Source organism: Arvicanthis niloticus, chromosome 7 (genome assembly GCF_011762505.2).
Source record: "Arvicanthis niloticus isolate mArvNil1 chromosome 7, mArvNil1.pat.X, whole genome shotgun sequence".
Taxonomy (NCBI): Eukaryota; Metazoa; Chordata; class Mammalia; order Rodentia; family Muridae; genus Arvicanthis; species Arvicanthis niloticus.
Window position 1 is genome coordinate 60,096,426 of NC_047664.1, and position 20,336 is coordinate 60,116,761.

Below are 20,336 nucleotides of genomic sequence, written 5' to 3' on the forward strand. Positions count from 1 at the left end.
CTTTTGCTTTATTGAATTGAACTTGAATGAAATCTTTTATTTGTCTAAGTCTATTTCTGTCTAGTAAGGAAGTTGAAATTGATCATGCCTTGACTTTGTGGGCCATCAGAGAACCATGACATTCCAGAGTATTGATTTTGTGGTGTTAAAGGGTGACAGATCCAGTGTTAAAGTGCCAGGAGAGAATTGGGTTTCAGATTGTACACCATAAGCATTCTTGGTTTTTGCTGAGCCATGCCTGGCTTTTTAAAGTAAATGATGAAATACTTAAGTAGTTTGTACTGCATACTTTTAGAAATATTAATTTCTTTTATTTACTTATTTATTCATATACATATATATATATATATATATATATAGTTTTTTTGAGGCAGGGTTTTTCGGCGTAGATCTCGCTGTCTTGGAATGCACTTTTTACTAGGCTAGCCTTGAACTCAACAGAGATCACCTGCTTCTGCCTTCCAAGTGCTGAGGTGTCAAAGGCATCCAAAATTATATAATGACATTTTGAAATAAAATGTCACATGTGCCATACCATATTTTACTAGTCAAAATGTGTAGAGCTTGGAGCATGTGTTTGTATCTGTGTATCCTGACAATAATCTTTACTTAAGCATGTTGAGTCATAGTTTCAGTCATTATGACCATTTTTTTTGCAAAGCACATTTATTATTGCATATGGAAGCTGTATCATAACAACACGTCTTGTTAGTTCTCACACCAGTCGTCCTTCCATTACTGCTTTGAGGTTAGAGTCTGTTGTGCTTTCCTGCGTTTGCATACCATAGGATAAGAGTTGTGATATCCCAAAGTTCAGAAAGGCCAGAGGTCTGCAAATGTTATGGTTGGTGACTTTTGTTGTTACTGCTGTTGTTGCCTTCTGGGGCATAGAATATGGACAAGTTGCATTTTGACAGCTGCTGTAAACTTAATGTGAGGAAAGGTAAGCATGGTCATCTTACATTGTTCAAATTATCTGACAGGATTTGCTGCTTATAAGTGCAATGACTTTTAGTGAATACTTTGAAAATAATATTTTGATTATATGATAATTGCTTAGAAACTCTGCTGAGCTAAGTCCAAGTATAAAAATTCAAACCAATCAAAGTACGTGTGATTCATGGACTTTAGCCAGTCCATCACAGTCACCTTTCAATTTATTTCCACATTTTCTTCCAAGTTACTATTCTTGCCTAAGATACTGACCTGCAAAGAAGAATAGAACGTATTTTCTAATGTATGTTTGTTCTGTTTTCTAACAACATGAGTATTTTGCTTAAGCAGATTTGCTAGGAAATGACAGCTTTGAAAAATTGGACATAGGAGCTACTGGAAGCATTTCAGTTCTAAGCAATCTAAATAGTGCAGAAGGGAACATGAAATATCACTGTGTTTTAAAGATGACAGTTTTGTCAAAGATTCTCTTTCACTCTTCAGCTTAAAACAAATGGAGTAAATCAAGAATATATTTGTTCAAAATGTGCATGCATATTCACCGAGAAGTCCCTTCTTCCTAGGGGTATCTGTTCAGATTCAGGGGAATCTGTCGTTCTCTTGGTTTAATGTTTGTTTTGGTGAATTTTGAGATCTTGGGATTTCATAAGAAGAGAGTATCCTTGAGAAAAGAGAAAAACACCTTGGACTTCTCTCTCTCTCTCTCTCTCTCTCTCTCTCTCTCTCTCTCTCTCTCTCCATCTACATATATACATATAGAAACACATACAAACACACACAATATATATATATATATTGTGTGTGTGTGTGTGTGTGTGTGTATAACAGAAAGGGAAATGGAGATGCTTGGAGAGGAAGAAGAAGAGAGTGAAAGATCTTATCCTGTGAGAGACTAGAGCAAAAACATCATGAGTTTGAAGCCACACTAGGGAACATGGAGAAACCATGCATAAAACAAAACAACGAGATAAAACAAAACAAAGCAATAATAGCAACCCTAAAAAGCTTAAGTTTAGATGCTATTCTGTTTACAGATATATTTAAAACACGGATCTTTTAAAGCTCCCCCCCACCCCCCCACCCCCCACCCCCGAGTTGGAAAGACACACCAAGTGTGACATTATCAGCCTTCAGGCAAAAATTCATCAGTAACTAGAGAGTCAGTGGGGCACAGAGTGCTTAAGAATACAGAGATTAGAGGAGACTTCCTGGGTTTAACATTCCGCTGCTGCCATGCTCAGGCTCTGTGATTTGGCCAAGTTATTTTCTCAGGCTCGAGTCCTTTCTTTGTTCCATGTGATTGCTGATAGTATCTGTTTCCTACTGACCCTTGTGCATTAGCCTGAGATCCTGTAAACACGCAGCAGAATGTTACTTATTATCACTAATTGAAAACTTTTCACATGTGAGGAAGCCAAGAATGGCAGTAGAAACTATAAGAATTAATTCAGAGGGGAAAATAAATGTTAAAAACTTTCTTTTAGGGATTCTATAACACCTTTTCTTTCAGAAAAGTAATAAATGAATGTTGGCCAATGTCATTATAGTTTTAGCAGGAAAATCATTGTTGATTGTAATTGAATATAGAACATACACATTCAGTAATGTATTTTACAGATTCTACTAGAAGGTAACCACTGAGAAATTCTGGCTTGAGATACCATAGGCAATGAAGGCATTAATTTAAAGTTCATAAGGTAGATTCAGATTTTCTTGTTTCCATTAAAGAGAGGCAGCCTGCAAATATTTATATATTTTAAGTATTGTTTCTTCTCACTGACAGAACAGTGGTTATGTTTGTCCTATTAACTTCCAGAAATGGCTTTTATGTAATTTTTTGTACACTTGTGGGCTAAATTTGCTTCCTATTAAGAAGGTACCCAATAGTGAAACTTATCTGCATTCTCACTCAAGCTGTTCCATGAAAAAGATTGATTTGTCATGGTACACATTAAAAGCATCCTTATATGTGATTTATTTATACATTTTGCCCCATTTTAGAGCCCTTCGGCTTTTCCTATTAATAGGATTGTCATTTTTATATATGGATGGATTCTTGGTATAGTTTGGCTTTGAGCCATAATGTTATCTATCCTTTTAACTCTTTGGAAACGTTGACTTATCTTCAATGCATTAGTACAGGTTCAATCTTTTTTTCAAGTTCGAGATGACAAAGGTCACTTCATTAGGGCCCTCAATTGCCTTACTTCCCTGCAGTCTTCAAGTCTCTTATACAAAGTATCATAAGAAAATGTTCTGCTTCCATTAACAAAAAAGTGAGCAGGGAAGAAAAAGCCAATTATTTGCAGCCCATAAAATCCTTATGATAATTTGGAAGACTTTAATTAAACTAATATATCACACTACACTTATAAAGACAAAGGAGAAAAAAGGGAAGCACATAATCCTATTTTTTTCTTCCTTTGAGAAACACCATATTGCTTTGTGATTAAGTGCTTTAAGCATTGTGACCTATTTTAAAATCTAAGATTTGTAGTCCTTTTCATATGATATTAAACATATTAAAAATTCGATGCAATATTGATTAGAACCATGCCCTCCACAAAAACTTGGAATGCTGTATTAAAGCTTGGTTTAAAAGTAATTTGTATTAATTTCTTATGATTTTTAAACTCTTAAAAATAAAGATCCTTAACAGTCGTCTAACACAGACATATTTTTATCACAAAGAATGCTGTTTTGCTATTTTACCCTTATTTTATATTTTGCTTATAGCCTTATGGATAAGCCTACTGGTGTTATTAACATAAAGTCTGCTTCTAAAGGTAATAAAGTATAGATTTTTGAGTCTGGTAAGCCACTAATCACATTAAAATAGAATCATATTCAGTTTTTACCCACCAAACAGACCACAGAACCAGTGTGCCAAATTTCACATTTTGAGCCTACTTTTTCTGTAAGCGCAAAGCTGGCTGGTTAGATTTCTTTCTCTTCTGAGAACATAAGTGGTTTTTTTTTTTTTTTTTTTTTTTTTTTTTTTTTTTTTTTTTTTTTTTTTTTTTTTCTACAGTTGTGTCCCTTCCTGTTTACTGTGTTTGTTGCTGGTGGTTGTTAGACTGGTGGTTGTTCAGGGCTCCCCACATGTCTCACCATTTTCCAGACATGTGCAGTTTCAGTGGCATTTGAGGACAGCATAGCTTCCCCTTGCCATCTTCTCATGAGCACCTCCTCCCCTCTTTGTAGGCAGGTGATTGCTGCTTTTAGCACCCAAAGAATAGCTAGTGCTGCAGTTGAGTTCAAGGGTAGTCAGTAACATGGCCTGAAGAGAATAGCAATGGTAGTTTAAGCTTGTGTCATTTTGTCTTTTAGTTGTGAGCTTTAAGAACACAAGCACATTATTATTCACCTTTGGTGAATGAAACTGGAGAGCTATAACCTCTTCTATACCTTTTAGTTATATAGTGCATAGATAGAAGTGTTGGGATTAATATCTATCCCTCCTGTACTCACAAAAGCTTTTATTTGAAATAGGGATGTAAAATTAAAATTCTAAGAAAAATTAACCAAATGCGAAAGAAATCCTTCAATAGGAATATTAAAACAGAAAAGAAACCTGCAACTGTATCATTACCTTAGCTTTTTCTTAACTAATAGTTTAGCTGCATGCTTTATCTCTAGAGTTGAATTTATGTCTACATATAATGTTCAGGAGGATGGGTTTTGCTTTTCTCATCACTGTGCATCCTATTATGTGTAGGTATTTTTGAGCTAAGGAAAGGAAAATGGGAACTTCCTTAAGAGGAAATCTCCAGTGTACACAGAGATTTCTCATTGCTTCTGACCACATCTCTTATCTTCTTTAGCAGTTGCCTTTCTCCAGTGTGATTCTTTCCTTGTCCTGCAGCCCATAGCCTAGCCACATTCTAAGCAAACCAGCCAATAAACTCATTTCCTGTCACCCTCACAAGTCTTCCTCTGATTATTTGGCTCTCTCAGAATCTTACCTTCTCCTTGGTTTTCATCTTTGTCTTTACAGTTGCTAAGTCATTTATACTCATGTTTTTGTACCTTTCTTTAAAAGATTTAAAAAAAAAATCCTTAGAATTGGGCTGGTCTCTTAGATTGCTGTGCATTTTTTTTCTATGCCACTTACTAAACTGGACTTTAAAACCTTTGGCATTGTTGCTGACACTAAGATTCTATGATCCTTATTAGAATCTTATTAGAACACTAAGTCAATCAAGATTGATTGCCTGGCTATCCAGCCCAAGGAATTCTTTTATTAGGCTCCAAGTCCCTGACTCTCTGAAGTAAGAGCAAACCATTTAAGGTGAGAAAGGGGTATTCATTACTATGGCATTTCCTTTCCTGACTGATTTGGTGGCTAATAGTCAAAAGGCTTCTCTTCTTTAGTAATGTGTAATTAATATTGACAAATGTGACTGTGAATAGGTGTGTACACAACTCACACATGCAAATGAGTTACTTATGATCGAGTATGACACTTACACATGCTCTAAGAAACTAACATACTATGTTCATTTATAGTGGTTTAGAAAATATATAATTTTTGCTTATTATTTTTTAAACCATGTTCCAAAAATAAGCAGTTGCCACTCTAGCATGTTTGTCTATTTGAAAGCAAGAATTAAATAGTAATTTATGTGCAAACAGTAGAGTGAATAAATGGATTTGATTAGAAGCCCCCACTCTTAATTTGAGTCCCTGAGTTTATCATTTTTTCATATGTAATTTTATATAAAAAGATTCCTATCTCTGGGTTCTACTTCCCTCAATGTGAAGAGAACAGAGTTCTGAATACTGCTTCACAAGGTCTTTGTAAGGTTAAGTTAAAACCTACATATGATATTTTAATAAACATTCATGTGAAGAAAAGATCTTTCCTCATGTATTGGAAAGTCCCAAGAAGAAGATATAGAAATGTAGTAGACATAAACATTACATGACACAGGATCTTTCATAAGGAAATAAATCAAAGAAGCAGGAAGATTTTTTTATGGTTACATTTCATGAGAAGTGGAGAGTCAGTGAAAAGTGTGTTGGGACAGGAAGTTTGAACCAACAGTTATGCACTGGTAGGGAGATAGCATGGCCTCTTTGTGCAGACTCATAAGTGGCCCTGTGTTTTCAGAGATAAGGATATTCTTTTCCTCCAGGTACACACACATTTCAGCTCCCAAGTCTTTCAAATGATAATAGATGACCTGCTTAAGGAAGGAAGGTGAGGGGCCATCTGCTTCCTCAGTTTGCTCAACTGTTAATGTGTCTTGTATTGGGGCCCTGGATGCTAGCTCTGACAGCTTCACATTAATACTAATTGCAATTTACAGTTTTTGTAAATTATTCATATAGATTGCAAGGAAAAATCAAATTACTATTGAAGCTGACCTTTTTTCATTGACCTTCAACTATCTAAATCCTATGCTTACTATGCTTCTTATTTTCCTTTTAAAGCAAGTTTTAATATTCAAAAACTGAGTGAGCTGTGGCTCCTCTTTATTATAACTTAAAATGACTTCCTTATTGAGCAGTCATGCTCTCAAATATTAATAACGACTTCAGCTTCTAGATTGTAAAAATTGGTATGAATTTGTTTTCTGTGTTATGGAATACACTCTGCTTTTTATGAGACATCTTTCACGATTTCCTCGATTTGAACATCACTCAAGGAAAAAATAATGCATATTCATAGAGTTATTTTACATATTGCCAATTATATGCAAACATATTCAACAGACACGTGCACTTAATCGTCTCCAATTACATAGGTGCATGATTAGAATTGAAGCATACCTAATGAAAATAAGTAGAAAAATACATACATACTCTTTCAGATAATACATATTTTATTTTCTGTGGTTTGGAAATTCTTTTTTAAAGAATCATAGGTTGAAAAGCCTATCTATTCCTATACAGGAGAAGTCTGTCTTTTCTTATACCTGGATCTGAGTAAGTCTTCTATTCTCTGAGCAACTGAATTTCCCTCTCCTAGCACTTGTTCAAGAAGCACAAGAAAGAGGGGAGGGAAGGAAGAGTAATTTTTACAAGGAAACTGCTTTCTAATAACTTTTGTAAGCCATATTCATTAATTGGCCTTTTAGTTAGTAAATGAAAGATGATTGAAATGTGGTGATAGCCTCATAGGAAGGGGTCCAGAATGACTTTGCTTCAAATGTGTGTGTGTGTGTACATGCATGTGCATGTTTATGTGTGTGTGTGCATTTGTGTATATGTGTGTAAGTATATGTATGTATATGTGTGTGTCTCTCTCTGTGTATGTGTGTGGATGCATGTTCATGTTTATGTGTATGTGCATTTGTGTGTATGTGGGTGTATGTATATGTGCGTATATGTGTGTATCTCTCTGTTTGTGTGTGTGTGTGTATTTTTCGTGTATCTGTGTGTGTGCATGCGTGCGTGCGTGCATGTGTGTATGTGTGTGTGTGTGAGACTTGTTGTTTGACTGATAGAGATGAATTGAGGAAAAAGGTTGAAAAGGAAGACACAGAGTGTGTCTCGACATCTTCACCTGAACTGGCCCTGGATGAAGAGTTGGTCAGGTCTGGTTTACTGGATCCTATCTCCTTAGCAGTGGTTATCTGAAAATTGAGTTCAGGTTGATGTTAATTAGTTGTTTCAAATAAAAGCGAACACATCCAGGTAACATAAATTTTTATTCAGACTCTCCCCAACAAAATTTTCAGATCTGTGCTTCCCAAATGATTCACGATGAGCTCAATGATGATTTGAAATATGCAGTTTTGTTTTTAAACTTTAATATTTAATAGTGATGAAAGAATTCATCTATTTTGACTCTAGTGACAGGAGAATATAAGTATATGGTTGTATTTTTCTATGCATCAAAGCCAAGGCCACAAACACCTCTCTACAATTAGTTAAATTGTCACATAGTTCTGAGTAACATTTTAATAAGGGGATTTCATTATCTTGCATGATAGGATGGTGCATATATTATTTAAATGTGTTACTCCTGGGTATGATAATAAGTTGAAATTATAAGTCATCTTTGAAAAAAAATAAAACATTAAACATTTCAACTCTGTAGATTTTTTATTTTTTTAAATGTTTCATTTAGTCATTGATTTATTAAGAAGCTTTGCAGAAAACTGCACAGATGATCACCTTTCAAGAAAAATTAATCATTCTCACAAGAGAAAGATAAAAAGAAATGTAATAATATTTTTATATTGTCCAACTGAACTTACGAAATAGAACAGTTTGAGATTAAAATGTGCTAGTAAAGCATATAGCATTTGCTGCCATTTTGAAGAGCTGAGTTCTAAGACCAAAAGTCATATGACAAATAATATAGGGAAAGAATGTCCACACAATTTTAAAATTTCAAAGTTGCATCTATGATATCATGGAATGACAGTAATTTGATTTACTTAGTTATCATTCCCCAAATAATGCATCCATTCGTTAACACAATGTATTAACAACCCATCATATTCAGATACTGGGAAAGAATAGGCAGAGTGAGCAGGATGTTTATCCTCAGGGAGGACACTGTAGCCTTGAATATGACAGAAGCATTAAGTGAATAACTATGAAACCATTAAATGTATCGTAAGTACTATAAAGACATGTCATATATTGGAAGGTCAAAGGACACGGAATGGGCAGATGGAATGTTTGCATGCTTTATGATTATGTGGTGATTATAAGTTGTTTTGCAAATAGAACATAAAATGAAATTTTTCAAACATTTTGAGTAAAGGTGCTTGAATTAAATGTGTACTGATAATCCTATAAAATGAGAAAAAGTATATCCAATTAGTTTTATGATTTAGATTATATATACCTGTGATATGATTTTTCAATTGATCAAAACATCTTACAAATAATGAACTTTTTTAGAGAAAAATATTTCTTGAAATAGATATTTAATAAGCATTTTTGACATATTAAAGACTTGTAAACTTATATAGATAATATATCTCACTGTCAAGAGTGTTTCTCAAAATAAATCTTCCTCTCAAACACAGTTAATTTTCCAAGAAGTCAGTCTTTTTCTCTACTATAACTTTTATAAATAAATTGACAAGCAGTCAGGGGAAGACAGCATCTACTTCTTTCCTAGGTTTGTATTTACATGCAAGTAAGTTGTGACCTTGGAAGTTAAATTAAACATTTTTCTCTCCTTGTCCCCATTCTGAAGCACTTTGAGTCATGAACTTTATTCACTGTGTTTACACTCCGAAAATGACATTATTCTGTCAGTGATTTTCAAGCTTACTAAAGGTTTTACTATCATCATTTGTGACATCAAACTGAAAAGAAAACACTTTGCATAGTTTCTGGCATAGAAAGTGAACATTGGCCTATTGATTTATCTCAAGTTCAGAAAAATAATTAACACTATTTAAAGCTTACATTAGCACCAAAATATTCTGAAGGCCTAGTACCGTCACTTCTATTTGTGCAAACTAGATAAAAAGGCATGGGACACAGTCTGACAGCAGTCTTGACTTTGAAGAACAGGGTAATTCAGGTTTAGTACAGATCAGCAGTCCATTTGTGCAGCACATGTAAATTGCAGGGCTTCTATGAAGAGAGAGTGAGCTATATCATAATTTCATTTAGAGCGAAAGCTACTTGGAGGGTGTGAACATTTAGATCTAGCTCACATCTCTGACACTTCCGGGATGTGTAAGTTCAGAAGCATCTGCAGCATAATTACCATATCACTCTGTTCTGATTATAGAATATAGCCTCTGCGCTCTCCATCCTCCCTCTCCTTGACATTTCATAGCCTTGAAAAGCTTGAACCCTGAAACAAAATTAACACAATGATTCTTATACCAACCAAACATATCTTGACAGAGACAGCATCCTTGGGATTAGCCAGCTGTATTGATTTAGGTGCCCCAGGGTTGTTAATTGTAGTGAGAACTGCTATGTCTCTGTAACTTCTGAAAAAGGTCGTGGCCACCGCAAATACATCTTTAAGAAGGAAAGAATACCCTTAGCCAAGATATGCAGTTCAAGCTTTGCAACTAGGCTGGCAAAACCCTACTCACACCCCTGTAAAGCAGACATATATTTTTGTATTTTTTATAGGTGGATACAGTGCAGACCACGAACCCACCTGGCCACATTGAGGAATCGTGTAAAATCAATGTATGTGCTCGTAAGTGAAATATATGCCAAGGTCCAACTCAAAATGTTGGATCTTAATAGACCCGGATTTGTCTTGTGTAGAAAGAAATTGATTCCCCCGGGGCAAGATCACTAGCTCATTAAAATGAAGCCCCAATTTTGAAGAACACACACACACACACACACACACACACACATGTTCTGCTAAAAGAAATCAGACTGTACTTAGCAATGAAATGAGAACGATGAAGATTTGAATATGGACTTAAAGAGGGATGTGAGAAAGGTTTTGCAATTTTATTGATTACTGTGGGGAGAGACTCATGTCACCAAATTCAGGAACGTGAAAAGAAGAACAGGAAATTCTTTCTTCACTTCTCAACTGAATGAACTCAAGAGTGGGCATATACACCTGCTCTGCTTTCTGCTTATTAAGATGGAGATTACTTTAAACACCTTTTCATTCCCCTAGCTTGAACTCATTGGATGCATTATGTAGAAATCATCAAGGCCTGCGCTAGATCAACAAAGAAGTGGAAGTGTAAACCTCAGGACCGAATTCTGGAAATTAGACTATTTAATGGTATTTAATAAAGCTTTAAGGAAAATACACCACTGCCAATCAGGGAAAGTGAGGAACTTAGGACTTGAGAGGAAATACAATGTAGGTTTTTCTGGTACCCATTGAACATGATTTATGATGTTGTAGAAAAAGAAGTTAGGTCCCAATGTATTTAGAAATCTTTTTTGTCACTTCTGAATGAATTTAGGATTAGCCACATAAGTGTTCAAGGATGCATGGCCATTATGTCAATAGGAAACTGGCCTTTTAAATTTGTGGTTGTATTCATTCATGTGTGTACAGAAGGGCATATATCTATACTAGCAAACAAACAAGAATGAGCTGCATGCAAGAAGCTCTTTGCATTATTATGTTAATTCCTCAAGGAAAGACACTGTAAATCTGAAGCCAGATTTTTATATGAGTGTGAATGTAGGTGTGTACAATGGTGTGTGTGGAAGGAGATAAAATTTAACCATTAGCGTTTGCACTTTGGTCTGTTACCTAGAATGTAAAGAGGTCACATCAACTGTCCTAAGGCATTTTTTCTGTTATTGTTAATGATTATTACTCAGAAAGCAAGTGATTCTAAATATAGGATGTCTACTGCAGAATTTCTTCAATTAAATATGATATTTGATGTGATTGAGCCATTTATATTAAGATGGTACTGATGTCTGATAATAATGAGTGTCACTCATGTGAAATTAGTGTGCAGGCAGCTGAAAATGCATATTATACTCCTTCAGACTGTTTTCTAAAGTGACAGGACATGGATGAATCATGGATGTTAATATAGAAGGGACTAGAGAAATATTTGTTTTCTTAATTATAGCCTTTTATTCTGTCACTAGGTTATGTGCATTTAGTCTTTACCTTTGTTCAACATAAAATATGTAATAAATAATCTTATGTTAGCATAAATCAGGTAGTATATATTTGAAACAGATGAACGTATTTTTTGTAGTCATCGTGTGCCATAAAATTTTGAAACTGATCTCCTTTGATGCTTTTATTCATTTCTCTTTATCTTACTGATTAATTTTATAGTTGAATTTTTACCTCAACTTTCTATGTGACAATCAATTGCACCCAATCTTCTATCTATAATGTTACAGGGATTTTTGTCTTTATTTATGCTATTATAATAAATTATAAGACAAACTGTATGATTATATCATTATATTAAGTATTTTTTTGTGACAAATACAATAAAATGAACACTACTTTATAATACGCCTATGCTTCCTAATCAATATTTCTGTTAAGCACCTTGATAAATACTACATGTTACTATTACTGCTATTTATTGGAGAATAAGGAGGTTAGACACTGAAGAGTAAAGATTTTATAAAATATATATTTTATATATAATATAAATATATTACACTTATATATAATATAAATATATTACACACACATATATGTGTGTGTAACTACATCATTTTCCCCTTACCCTTTTATCTTAGATATGTATCCTTTTTCCTCATCGGCATCCTACCCACGTTCCTCCCACTCCTATTGTCACCCTTTCAAATTAATAGTCTCGTTTTCTTTGATTATCATTGTTACATATAAGTATAGATGCACAAAAATATAATTACAACCCGTCTAGTCTGTTTTTGTTCCTTATGTGTATATGGTTTCTGAGCTGACCATTTTGTTTTAGAAAATCATTTAAGCTTAGTGGTCCCTCTCCTACCAGTCATTTGTTGCCTATGGGTCTTTGCTTAGAAGTGGGTTCCATGGGACTGGTCCCCTTCCATCACAACTTGTCCATTGTTACAGATATTGTTCAGGCCTTGTTTACAAAGCCATTTCTAGAAGACAGAGTCTTCTAGCAAACTTCTTGGATATCTAGCTCTTAGAATCTTTCTGCCCTCTCTTCAGCCAGGTTCCTTGAACAGTGGGTGCAGAAACTGTTTTGAAGATGTATTTGTTTGTACTGGTTTCCATGCAATGCATTGATCTCTGCGGTACAAGCACACTGCCCCGAACATTTGCAAATTTGCGTTTGATTTTGAGTTCACCAAATCTGAGAAACCTTGATATTCAAGGTCTAATAAGCTTTTGGTTAAATTATTTTTAAGTTTTAAAATCTAAAATTTGATAGTTTACTAGTTCTATAAACTGATTCTTCCTGCTGATCCAATTGTTAATAACTAATGATTTTCAGTATTAAGGTAGTGGTATGCCGTATTCCACTTTAATTGTCACAAAGCACAACCCACACTTCAAGACTAAGGTAACAAAATGCACAGTTGCTGCTACTGTGCTCTTGATTGAACCAAAAGGAAACATGCCATGGTATACATAATTATGTTCTGGGATCAATAGTTTCCCTCTAAGTTAATTGAAGCAAGCAGCACCCAAGTACAAAATCATTCCTTTTACAACGGAGCAAAACATTTTGTCTTGCCTAGAGTTGAATGCATGCCCTGGCAAGATATTAGAGAAAGAGAACCAGTTTTTCTTGCTCTTTATCCCCCCCCACCCCCATTTCCACAAGGATTGATCTGCACATAAAGGTCTCCATGACTTCAAAGGCATTTCTGGACTTGGATCAGGGTGACTGAGTTCAGAGGAGTGGCAGACACTAGCCCCTGATGTTTATTGCTGTGGGCTCTTTCATCTAATGGTAATTCTTTGCTTAGAGGAAGCAACAGACAGAAAGAACAGTCTTGTGACTGTTAAAATTTCAAGATTAATGTTTAGTCGAAAAGCACACACACACACACACAAAACAGTACTTTCATTTTACATTCCTGCTACTACTGCAACTGTGGAAGTTGCAAGAAACAGGGAAGGAAAGGAAAGCAAATTTCTCTATCTGCAGATCCAATATATATGTCATGTGTATGTTCGCACTGCAGCACACTGACTTGTAAAGCAGTACTGCTTTCGTAATTAGAGTTGACATAGCTGGTAGTTCCTTCCTTCCTTCCTTCCTTCCTTCCTTCCTTCCTTCCTCCCTCCCTCCCTCCCTCCCTCCCTCCCTTCCTTCCTTCCTTCCTTCCTTCCTTCCTTCCCTCCTCCCTTTCGGAGAATTAGTCACACGAAACTCTTTTTCATTTACTGTAATTTCTTGTTATTTGCACAATTGATCTGGATGACAAAATTAAAATTAATCATAGTGATTGATTTTTACAAGATTAGCCAGTGAGATGGGAGGTTTGCAGACATCATGGCTGCCTCCACTTTCTAAGCTTCTCTTCTGTCACTTTCTAAGAATTTTATGGCTTTCCCTTATCCCTCTATTTGCTCATGGAAGATTGCTGTGCTAAGTGCTGGAGCGGCTGTGAATGAGAATCAGCTCAAAAGTTGCATGAAAGATGCATGATCAGATTTTTTTACATGAATAAAAACATCACTGAAGAAAAAACTGAAATTAGAAAACATTAAGGATTACAATGATTGCTTTTCTTTTCTTTTCTTTTTTTTTTAAAGAAAATTCTGGTTATTTTACTACTGTGTTGTGATACATAAAGTTATTTAAAAACAGAACTGATTTTAGTGTATTTCAGATCACCTTCTAAACAGAAATTACTAAAAGGCAATTCCATTCTGTCAGTGCAGTAATTACGCGGCTTATTATTGCCAACTTCATAAATGAAGACACTAGCATTGTCACTATATGCATTATACAGCTAGGAAAATAAGACAGAGTTTCAGTTACTATATGGATCTATACTACAAGCCTATCAAAAAAAAGAGCTGGGTGTGAGTATTTACACTGATTCAACTCCTCACACTCCTGGCCGCAAGACTTTGAGGATCAAAAATACTGTAAAACAAGGATACGAGGTTGTTGAGTTGTGTTCCGAAATTGGGTGTGCAGAGATAAAGATTTTTGTTCCTTAGATCACAAATCTATCAGCATGAGAAGGCATCAGGCTGCCTGCCATGGATTTAAACAGCAATCTGAAGTTCTAGCATCCAGAAATATTGGTTAAAGATAGACTTTTATATAAACGATCTGCTTTAAATACTGTAGACAGGAAAGAAGGAAAGTTCTTTTCCAATTTACTTGCTTTGTGGGCTAAACATATGTTACTATAAATATGTAGCTTTACACTGAAAATATTTTAAATGTAGATTTTGCTTCCTGAATCTAGGAGGGCTGAAGAAAATGACAATTGTATTCCTTAAGAAAGTGGAGTTCCAGCCATTCTGGATTTCTGACAGGGTTGAAAACTTATAGTCTCATAGCCAATCCTGCCTATTTACCTTGAGAGAAAAGATTTGAATGGATGGATTTCAGCTGACATTCATTCTAAAGCCAAGGAAAAAGCCAGGTTCAGAACTAAGTGTTTTAGTTAGGAGAGATGACAAAGGTTCTGGTTAGTCAACAAAATGATGGACTGGGAATTAGGACTATCTTGTACCTCACTGGTACAAATTGGCATAATTATGCTCTAATTGTAGTTTGAGAGAAAAGTTTTATTTTAACAGGAAGGGTGATATGTAGGAGGAGCTAAGGTGGGAGGAGTACCGAGAGGAAGAGAAGGAGTAAGGAGAGGAGGAGAAAAAGGAGAGGAAAAGCAAGGTGATGAGAGAGAGAAAGAGAGAAAAAGGGGTTGGGGACATGGAGGCAGATGTTCTCTTGTCTCCCCCAGTCAAAGATAGTTGATATATCTAGGTTGGGTATTGGGTTACACTTCTGATTGAACATTACCAAACTTATAAAGCCTTTGATTAACATTTTAAAAAAGTGTTTAAAAGCAAAAAGGAAAAGGGGCATGGGATAGGGGTTTTCGGGGGGGGGCAATGGGGAAAGGGGATGGCATCTGAAATGTAAATAAAATATCCAATACAAAAAAGAAAGTGGAGTTCACACTGCAGTGGAGATTCAGTGTGCAGGCTCTTCCAACGCTACACACAAGGTAGCTCAGAGGGCAGTGCTCTGAATCAGACTGCATGGATTTGAAACATTATTTACCAACTGACTATTTGCGTAAACATACCTTTCTTCTTCCATTTGCTCATAGGCAACCTTTAAAAAGTTAACAAAAGTGCCTACATTCTAAGTTAGCTATAACCGATTAAGGAGATTAATGCAGGCAGCATGCGGATGGGATACTATGAGCTAATTCAATGTTTCTAATCATTAATTTTCTTGATGGTGTTTTTATAATTGACATCGACATGTACTGGAGTAGGTGTGCTGGATGTTCATGAGCCAAGACAGAGCTAATATCATTCTCAAAAAGTGAGATGAAAGACTCCTACAGAGACTCAGCAGAATCAAGCAGACATGGGCTCTCCAGGGAAATCCATCAGTTTCTGGTGTGCTGAAACCCCTGTGAGCTATACTTTTCTCAAGCAAATACAAGTGAGAGTGAACTGGAAAAGCAATGAATAAGTCTTTCTAAGACAATGATGAAGCTCTTCAAAGGGAATGCTTGAGGACCAACATACAAGCAAGCAAAAAGGTGTAGATGTTCCTCCTGTTATCATTGACCTAAAATTAGAAATTATTTTTGAAATATAGTGAAAACTACTGAACAAAAGGGGTAAATAGGTTATTTCTGCAAATGTCCAAGAAATATTTTATGAAGATGGTTTTATTTTGGAATTTGTTAAGTATCTAGTGTGCTGTGTTCATTAGATGGTAAGGTTCGAACATACAAAATAGAAACAAAACATGTGCATGAATCATTGTTTTAGATAAAGTTTAATATCTGCCGATCGGTGGCTTTCATTTTAAACTTTGTGATTTCTGGAGCACTGGAGAGGATTAAACAAATATCATGACTTTTGTTGGCACCTATTTAAACTCCTTTTTCAGTAACGTAAGATTAGTAGCTATACCTGGGAATTATGGCCTCAGACATGGTGCTGTAGTAATCTTGAAGCACATATAAGAGACAATTCTATTTTAAGTTCATATCCTAGTTTAGACATGAGGATTTGAAAAGAAAAGCCAACTTGACTTTTTATTAGACTGCCAGTTGCTAAAATTTTTGCTGTATAAGAGACAGAGCTGGACCCCATGTGTTTTATGGATGTTGGAACCCATGTGTTTTATGGATGTTACCAGAACCATAACAACAGATCTTATGCTTTTTTTCCTGTAGGTTTCTGATGGAGAATTCACATTATTATGATTAATAAGGAGTCACTTTCTACCTCTGTTCTCAGATGTTAAAAGTAAAATGGACATTTTTTCATTTTTGAGACCCAAGCACAAGTACAGTTCAGCCTAGTTTCTAATTGCTGCTGCCCAATTGTGTTGGTGCCTTGTGGGATCTAAGTGGGATTCAGGTCTCTAATCTTTTTTCTTTACCGTGTGTCTATCTGTTAAAGGAGGATCAGCATGGGCTTTTCTTTTTTTTTTTTTTCTCCTGTGTGTACCAAGCACATGAAAGATACAGACATTCGGGATGTGTATTCTGGAAACATCAGAAACTGGACGGCCCCTTATAAAACATTTCAAATGGCCTCACTTAGGAAACACAAACTTTCTGCTGATTTAAAATAAATTTCTATTTACCAAATACAATTTATGCCATTTCAAACTTAAAGGTGAAAGTTGATTGTGATAGTCATGCTTCTGAAACAAAGGTGTGCACTTTATAGCAGTGAAAATATTAAGGACAACAAAACAAAACAGAGCAAAACAGCGGAATTATAGGGGTCTTTTAAATAAATTTCTTTTGCTTTAAAGTCACAGAAATATCTTGCTTTGTTTTACATTAAGAAGTTGCTACAATTCTTTATAGAAGAACTTCCAGTTAGTTTTAGATAAAGTTCAGCTGAGTTTAAATGAATAACAATGTGGTTACCAACACAGGGTCTGTTTTGTCATTCATCACCCCAACATTAATGTAAAGATAAAATGCCATCTATATCTTGCTTGCAGACTCTGTAATCATGGGCTGTTGCCATCTGAGATTAACATTTGGATTAAAGAGCATGATTAGAGGATTCCAAATTAGTGGGTACCTAGTTGAAATGACATGAAAGTTAAAACAAAGTACTACAGCAATCTATTTTATTTTTCTACCATTTAATTAACAACTTAATTAGCGTGATGTTTCATGTTGTGACCTAAGCCATTGTACTCTCAAGGGGTACTACTCTCAAGGAGACAATGAACAACAAAAAAAAATTTAACACAATTGTTGATGAATGTGTCAGGTGTCATCAGAATTAAAAATAGTTCTTTTAAAAATAGAATGCATACCACTTCCCACCCCCCCCCCCCCCCGGTGAATCCAGAAGCAACATTTTGAAAAAAGACTTGTACAATGTAAAATACTTCCATGAAAAACAAATGCTTGAACTAACTCTGTGTGCAGTAGTAAAATGAGCCACATTATAAATTCTAAGTGACCACAAACCAAGGCCTGAAGGATTCTTTTAGATTAAAAAGATATAGCTCTCACTGTTTTCAGAGCAAACATGAAAGTCAGGTATGAAGATAATCAGATATTTGAATGTATAATGTGACTCACAGGATTCTATTAAGAGCCATTGACAGGCTTTACAAAGGGTAACGTTATGGAACGTCTATCAGAGTTACCTCTGCCTTTGGTCAGGCTTGGAGGAAGAATGTGACTTATAAATAATTTAGAATTTGCGTGACATAAAAGGGTCTCTCATCCCCCTTCCCTCCCTTGTGATGCTGTGTTCAGATGGTATGCATTTGTCTCCATTACACGCAATGGAAGTACCTAGGAAGTCCGATAGTCATCTTCCAAAAGAGGGGCTCTGGCTTTCACAGCCGACAGTGGCCATGGGAGTTTTCCTCTGGAGCTCTGAAACAAGACAAATTTTAGGGAAGGCTTACACTGCTCACGATTGAAATCAAGCAAAGGATTGAAATATATCATTATGTGAATTTTACCATTACATTAATGAAATTTATTCTATAGGGAACTATTTGTTTATAGGAGGTTATATTTTTTTTGTTAGTAAAACCATATCAGGAAGAAGGTTTTAAGGTTTTCATTGTTCTCTTACTTGTCTGACCCATATTCTCACATAACCCATTTTTTCATTAGTAGGAATTATCAAAGGCCATAATAATTACAGGAATACTATGGGTCATTAACTTATGACATGCAGTCGACCAAAATTTATATTTTCTAGAATGCAAATCTATGAGATTCGTGATATGAAATTTGTTCAGGAAACAAATACAAAGATATGTTCATATATGAGTACACATACAAATATATGTAATTAATTGAAAAATACTTGTAATATTTCTCAGATCATTATTTAACTGTTTTCATTAGGATCCACTTCATTGCCTAGAAACAAAGGTTCAATCTCAGTTTTCAGTTAGATTTCACTTGTCTGTTTATAAAATCTATGGTTTACAGAGCTATAGAAACTGATGAACTTCCTAATTTGAATGAATTTCATATCATACATTCAAACAAGTGAATGAGTATGTGATTTTTAATGTGCATATGAATGTATGTGTTTGTGTGAGTGTGTGTGACAGTGTTTCACTCTAGAGTCTTGGCCTGGATTTTACTAAGTTATCCAGGCTGTCTTGGAACTCATCACAATTCTCCTGCTTTGACCTGGTCAGTGCTAGGTTTACAGGCATAAGACATCAAACACAGCTGTACATTCAAGTCATAATTGGTTCAGGGAATATAGATCAGTTGGTAGAGTATCTGGTTATTATACTAAGGTTCTAAGTTTTCTTCCTTAGCTCTTGCTACACCAGAATATTAGCATGCAGTCTAGGATTTCAGATGCTCCTGAGGTTTGAACTGGAATATAAGGAGTTCAGGATTGTCCCAGATCTCACCCAGCTCCTGGACCACTTGTGCTATAGGGAATCCAGTCTAAAAACAAACAAAACAACAAACAAACAAACAAACAAACAAAAAACCTAAAAGGACATAGTTCATAAACTGAACAAGGAAGAGTTTAGTCTATTAATTATGGACCAATTTTTAAGCAACTTTGGCAAAATTATTCCATTGCTCTTGGGTTTACATGAAGATAATAACATACTAATTGAATTATAAAAATGTAGCTCATAATGTTTTATATAAGTTCATATACGACATGCCCAAATTAACTGCCACATATTAATCAACTAAATGAAAGCTCTAATTGTAGAAAGGGTCAGGCAAATGACACAAGGTACACCTCAGCTACTTCCAAAAATCCACATTTCTGAAGAAGTCTGAATGTAATATATAATGTTGTCAGTCATATATTATGTACATGTAAGTGCTATCTTGTATAAAAACAAATAAATCACACACATATGCACATACTCACATGTTAGTGCATCTATCTGTCTGAATACCTGTCTATTTATTTGTCTGTATGTCAGTCTACATACATACATACATACCTCCATAGACTCAACTATCAATCTACTTTTTGTTTTTGAGACAGTCTATTTTCTGCCCATGCTGGCATTAAACCACAGAAATCCTCTGGTCTCAGAGTTCTGTATAATAGAGTTATAGACATGAGTAACCGTGACCAGGTATATGTTTAACTAAGATCTTACCATAATCATAAACTAGACTGAGATTCCAATAGTAGATTGCAACTAGACTGTTAAGGGGAAACCCTAGCTGTACTGATGAGCTATGGCATTGAAATGTAAGCCAAATAAACCCTTCCCTTCCCTGCATTGCTTTTGTTCTCACAGCAACAGAATAAAAACCAGAACATGGAGTGTCTAACAACATATTTTCTTTAATGTTTGCAGGAATTGAAAGCTGATTTTTAG

General features: G+C 35.2%; 1 protein-coding gene across 7 annotated transcripts in view; it reads left to right on the forward strand.

Annotated features, from left to right (window-relative positions):
* The window catches only part of Pcdh7 (protocadherin 7), a 393,437-nt gene that overhangs the window by 55,402 nt on the left and 317,699 nt on the right, over positions 1–20,336 (forward strand). For 4 of the 7 annotated variants that reach the window (XM_076938505.1, XM_076938506.1, XM_076938508.1 and 1 more), the window contains exon 2: positions 10,021–10,080. The exons of the other annotated variants lie outside the window; for them this stretch is intronic. In XM_076938505.1, the coding sequence (XP_076794620.1) occupies positions 10,021–10,080 (60 nt within the window). The remainder of the gene's footprint in view (positions 1–10,020; positions 10,081–20,336) is intronic. 7 annotated transcript variants of the gene reach the window in all.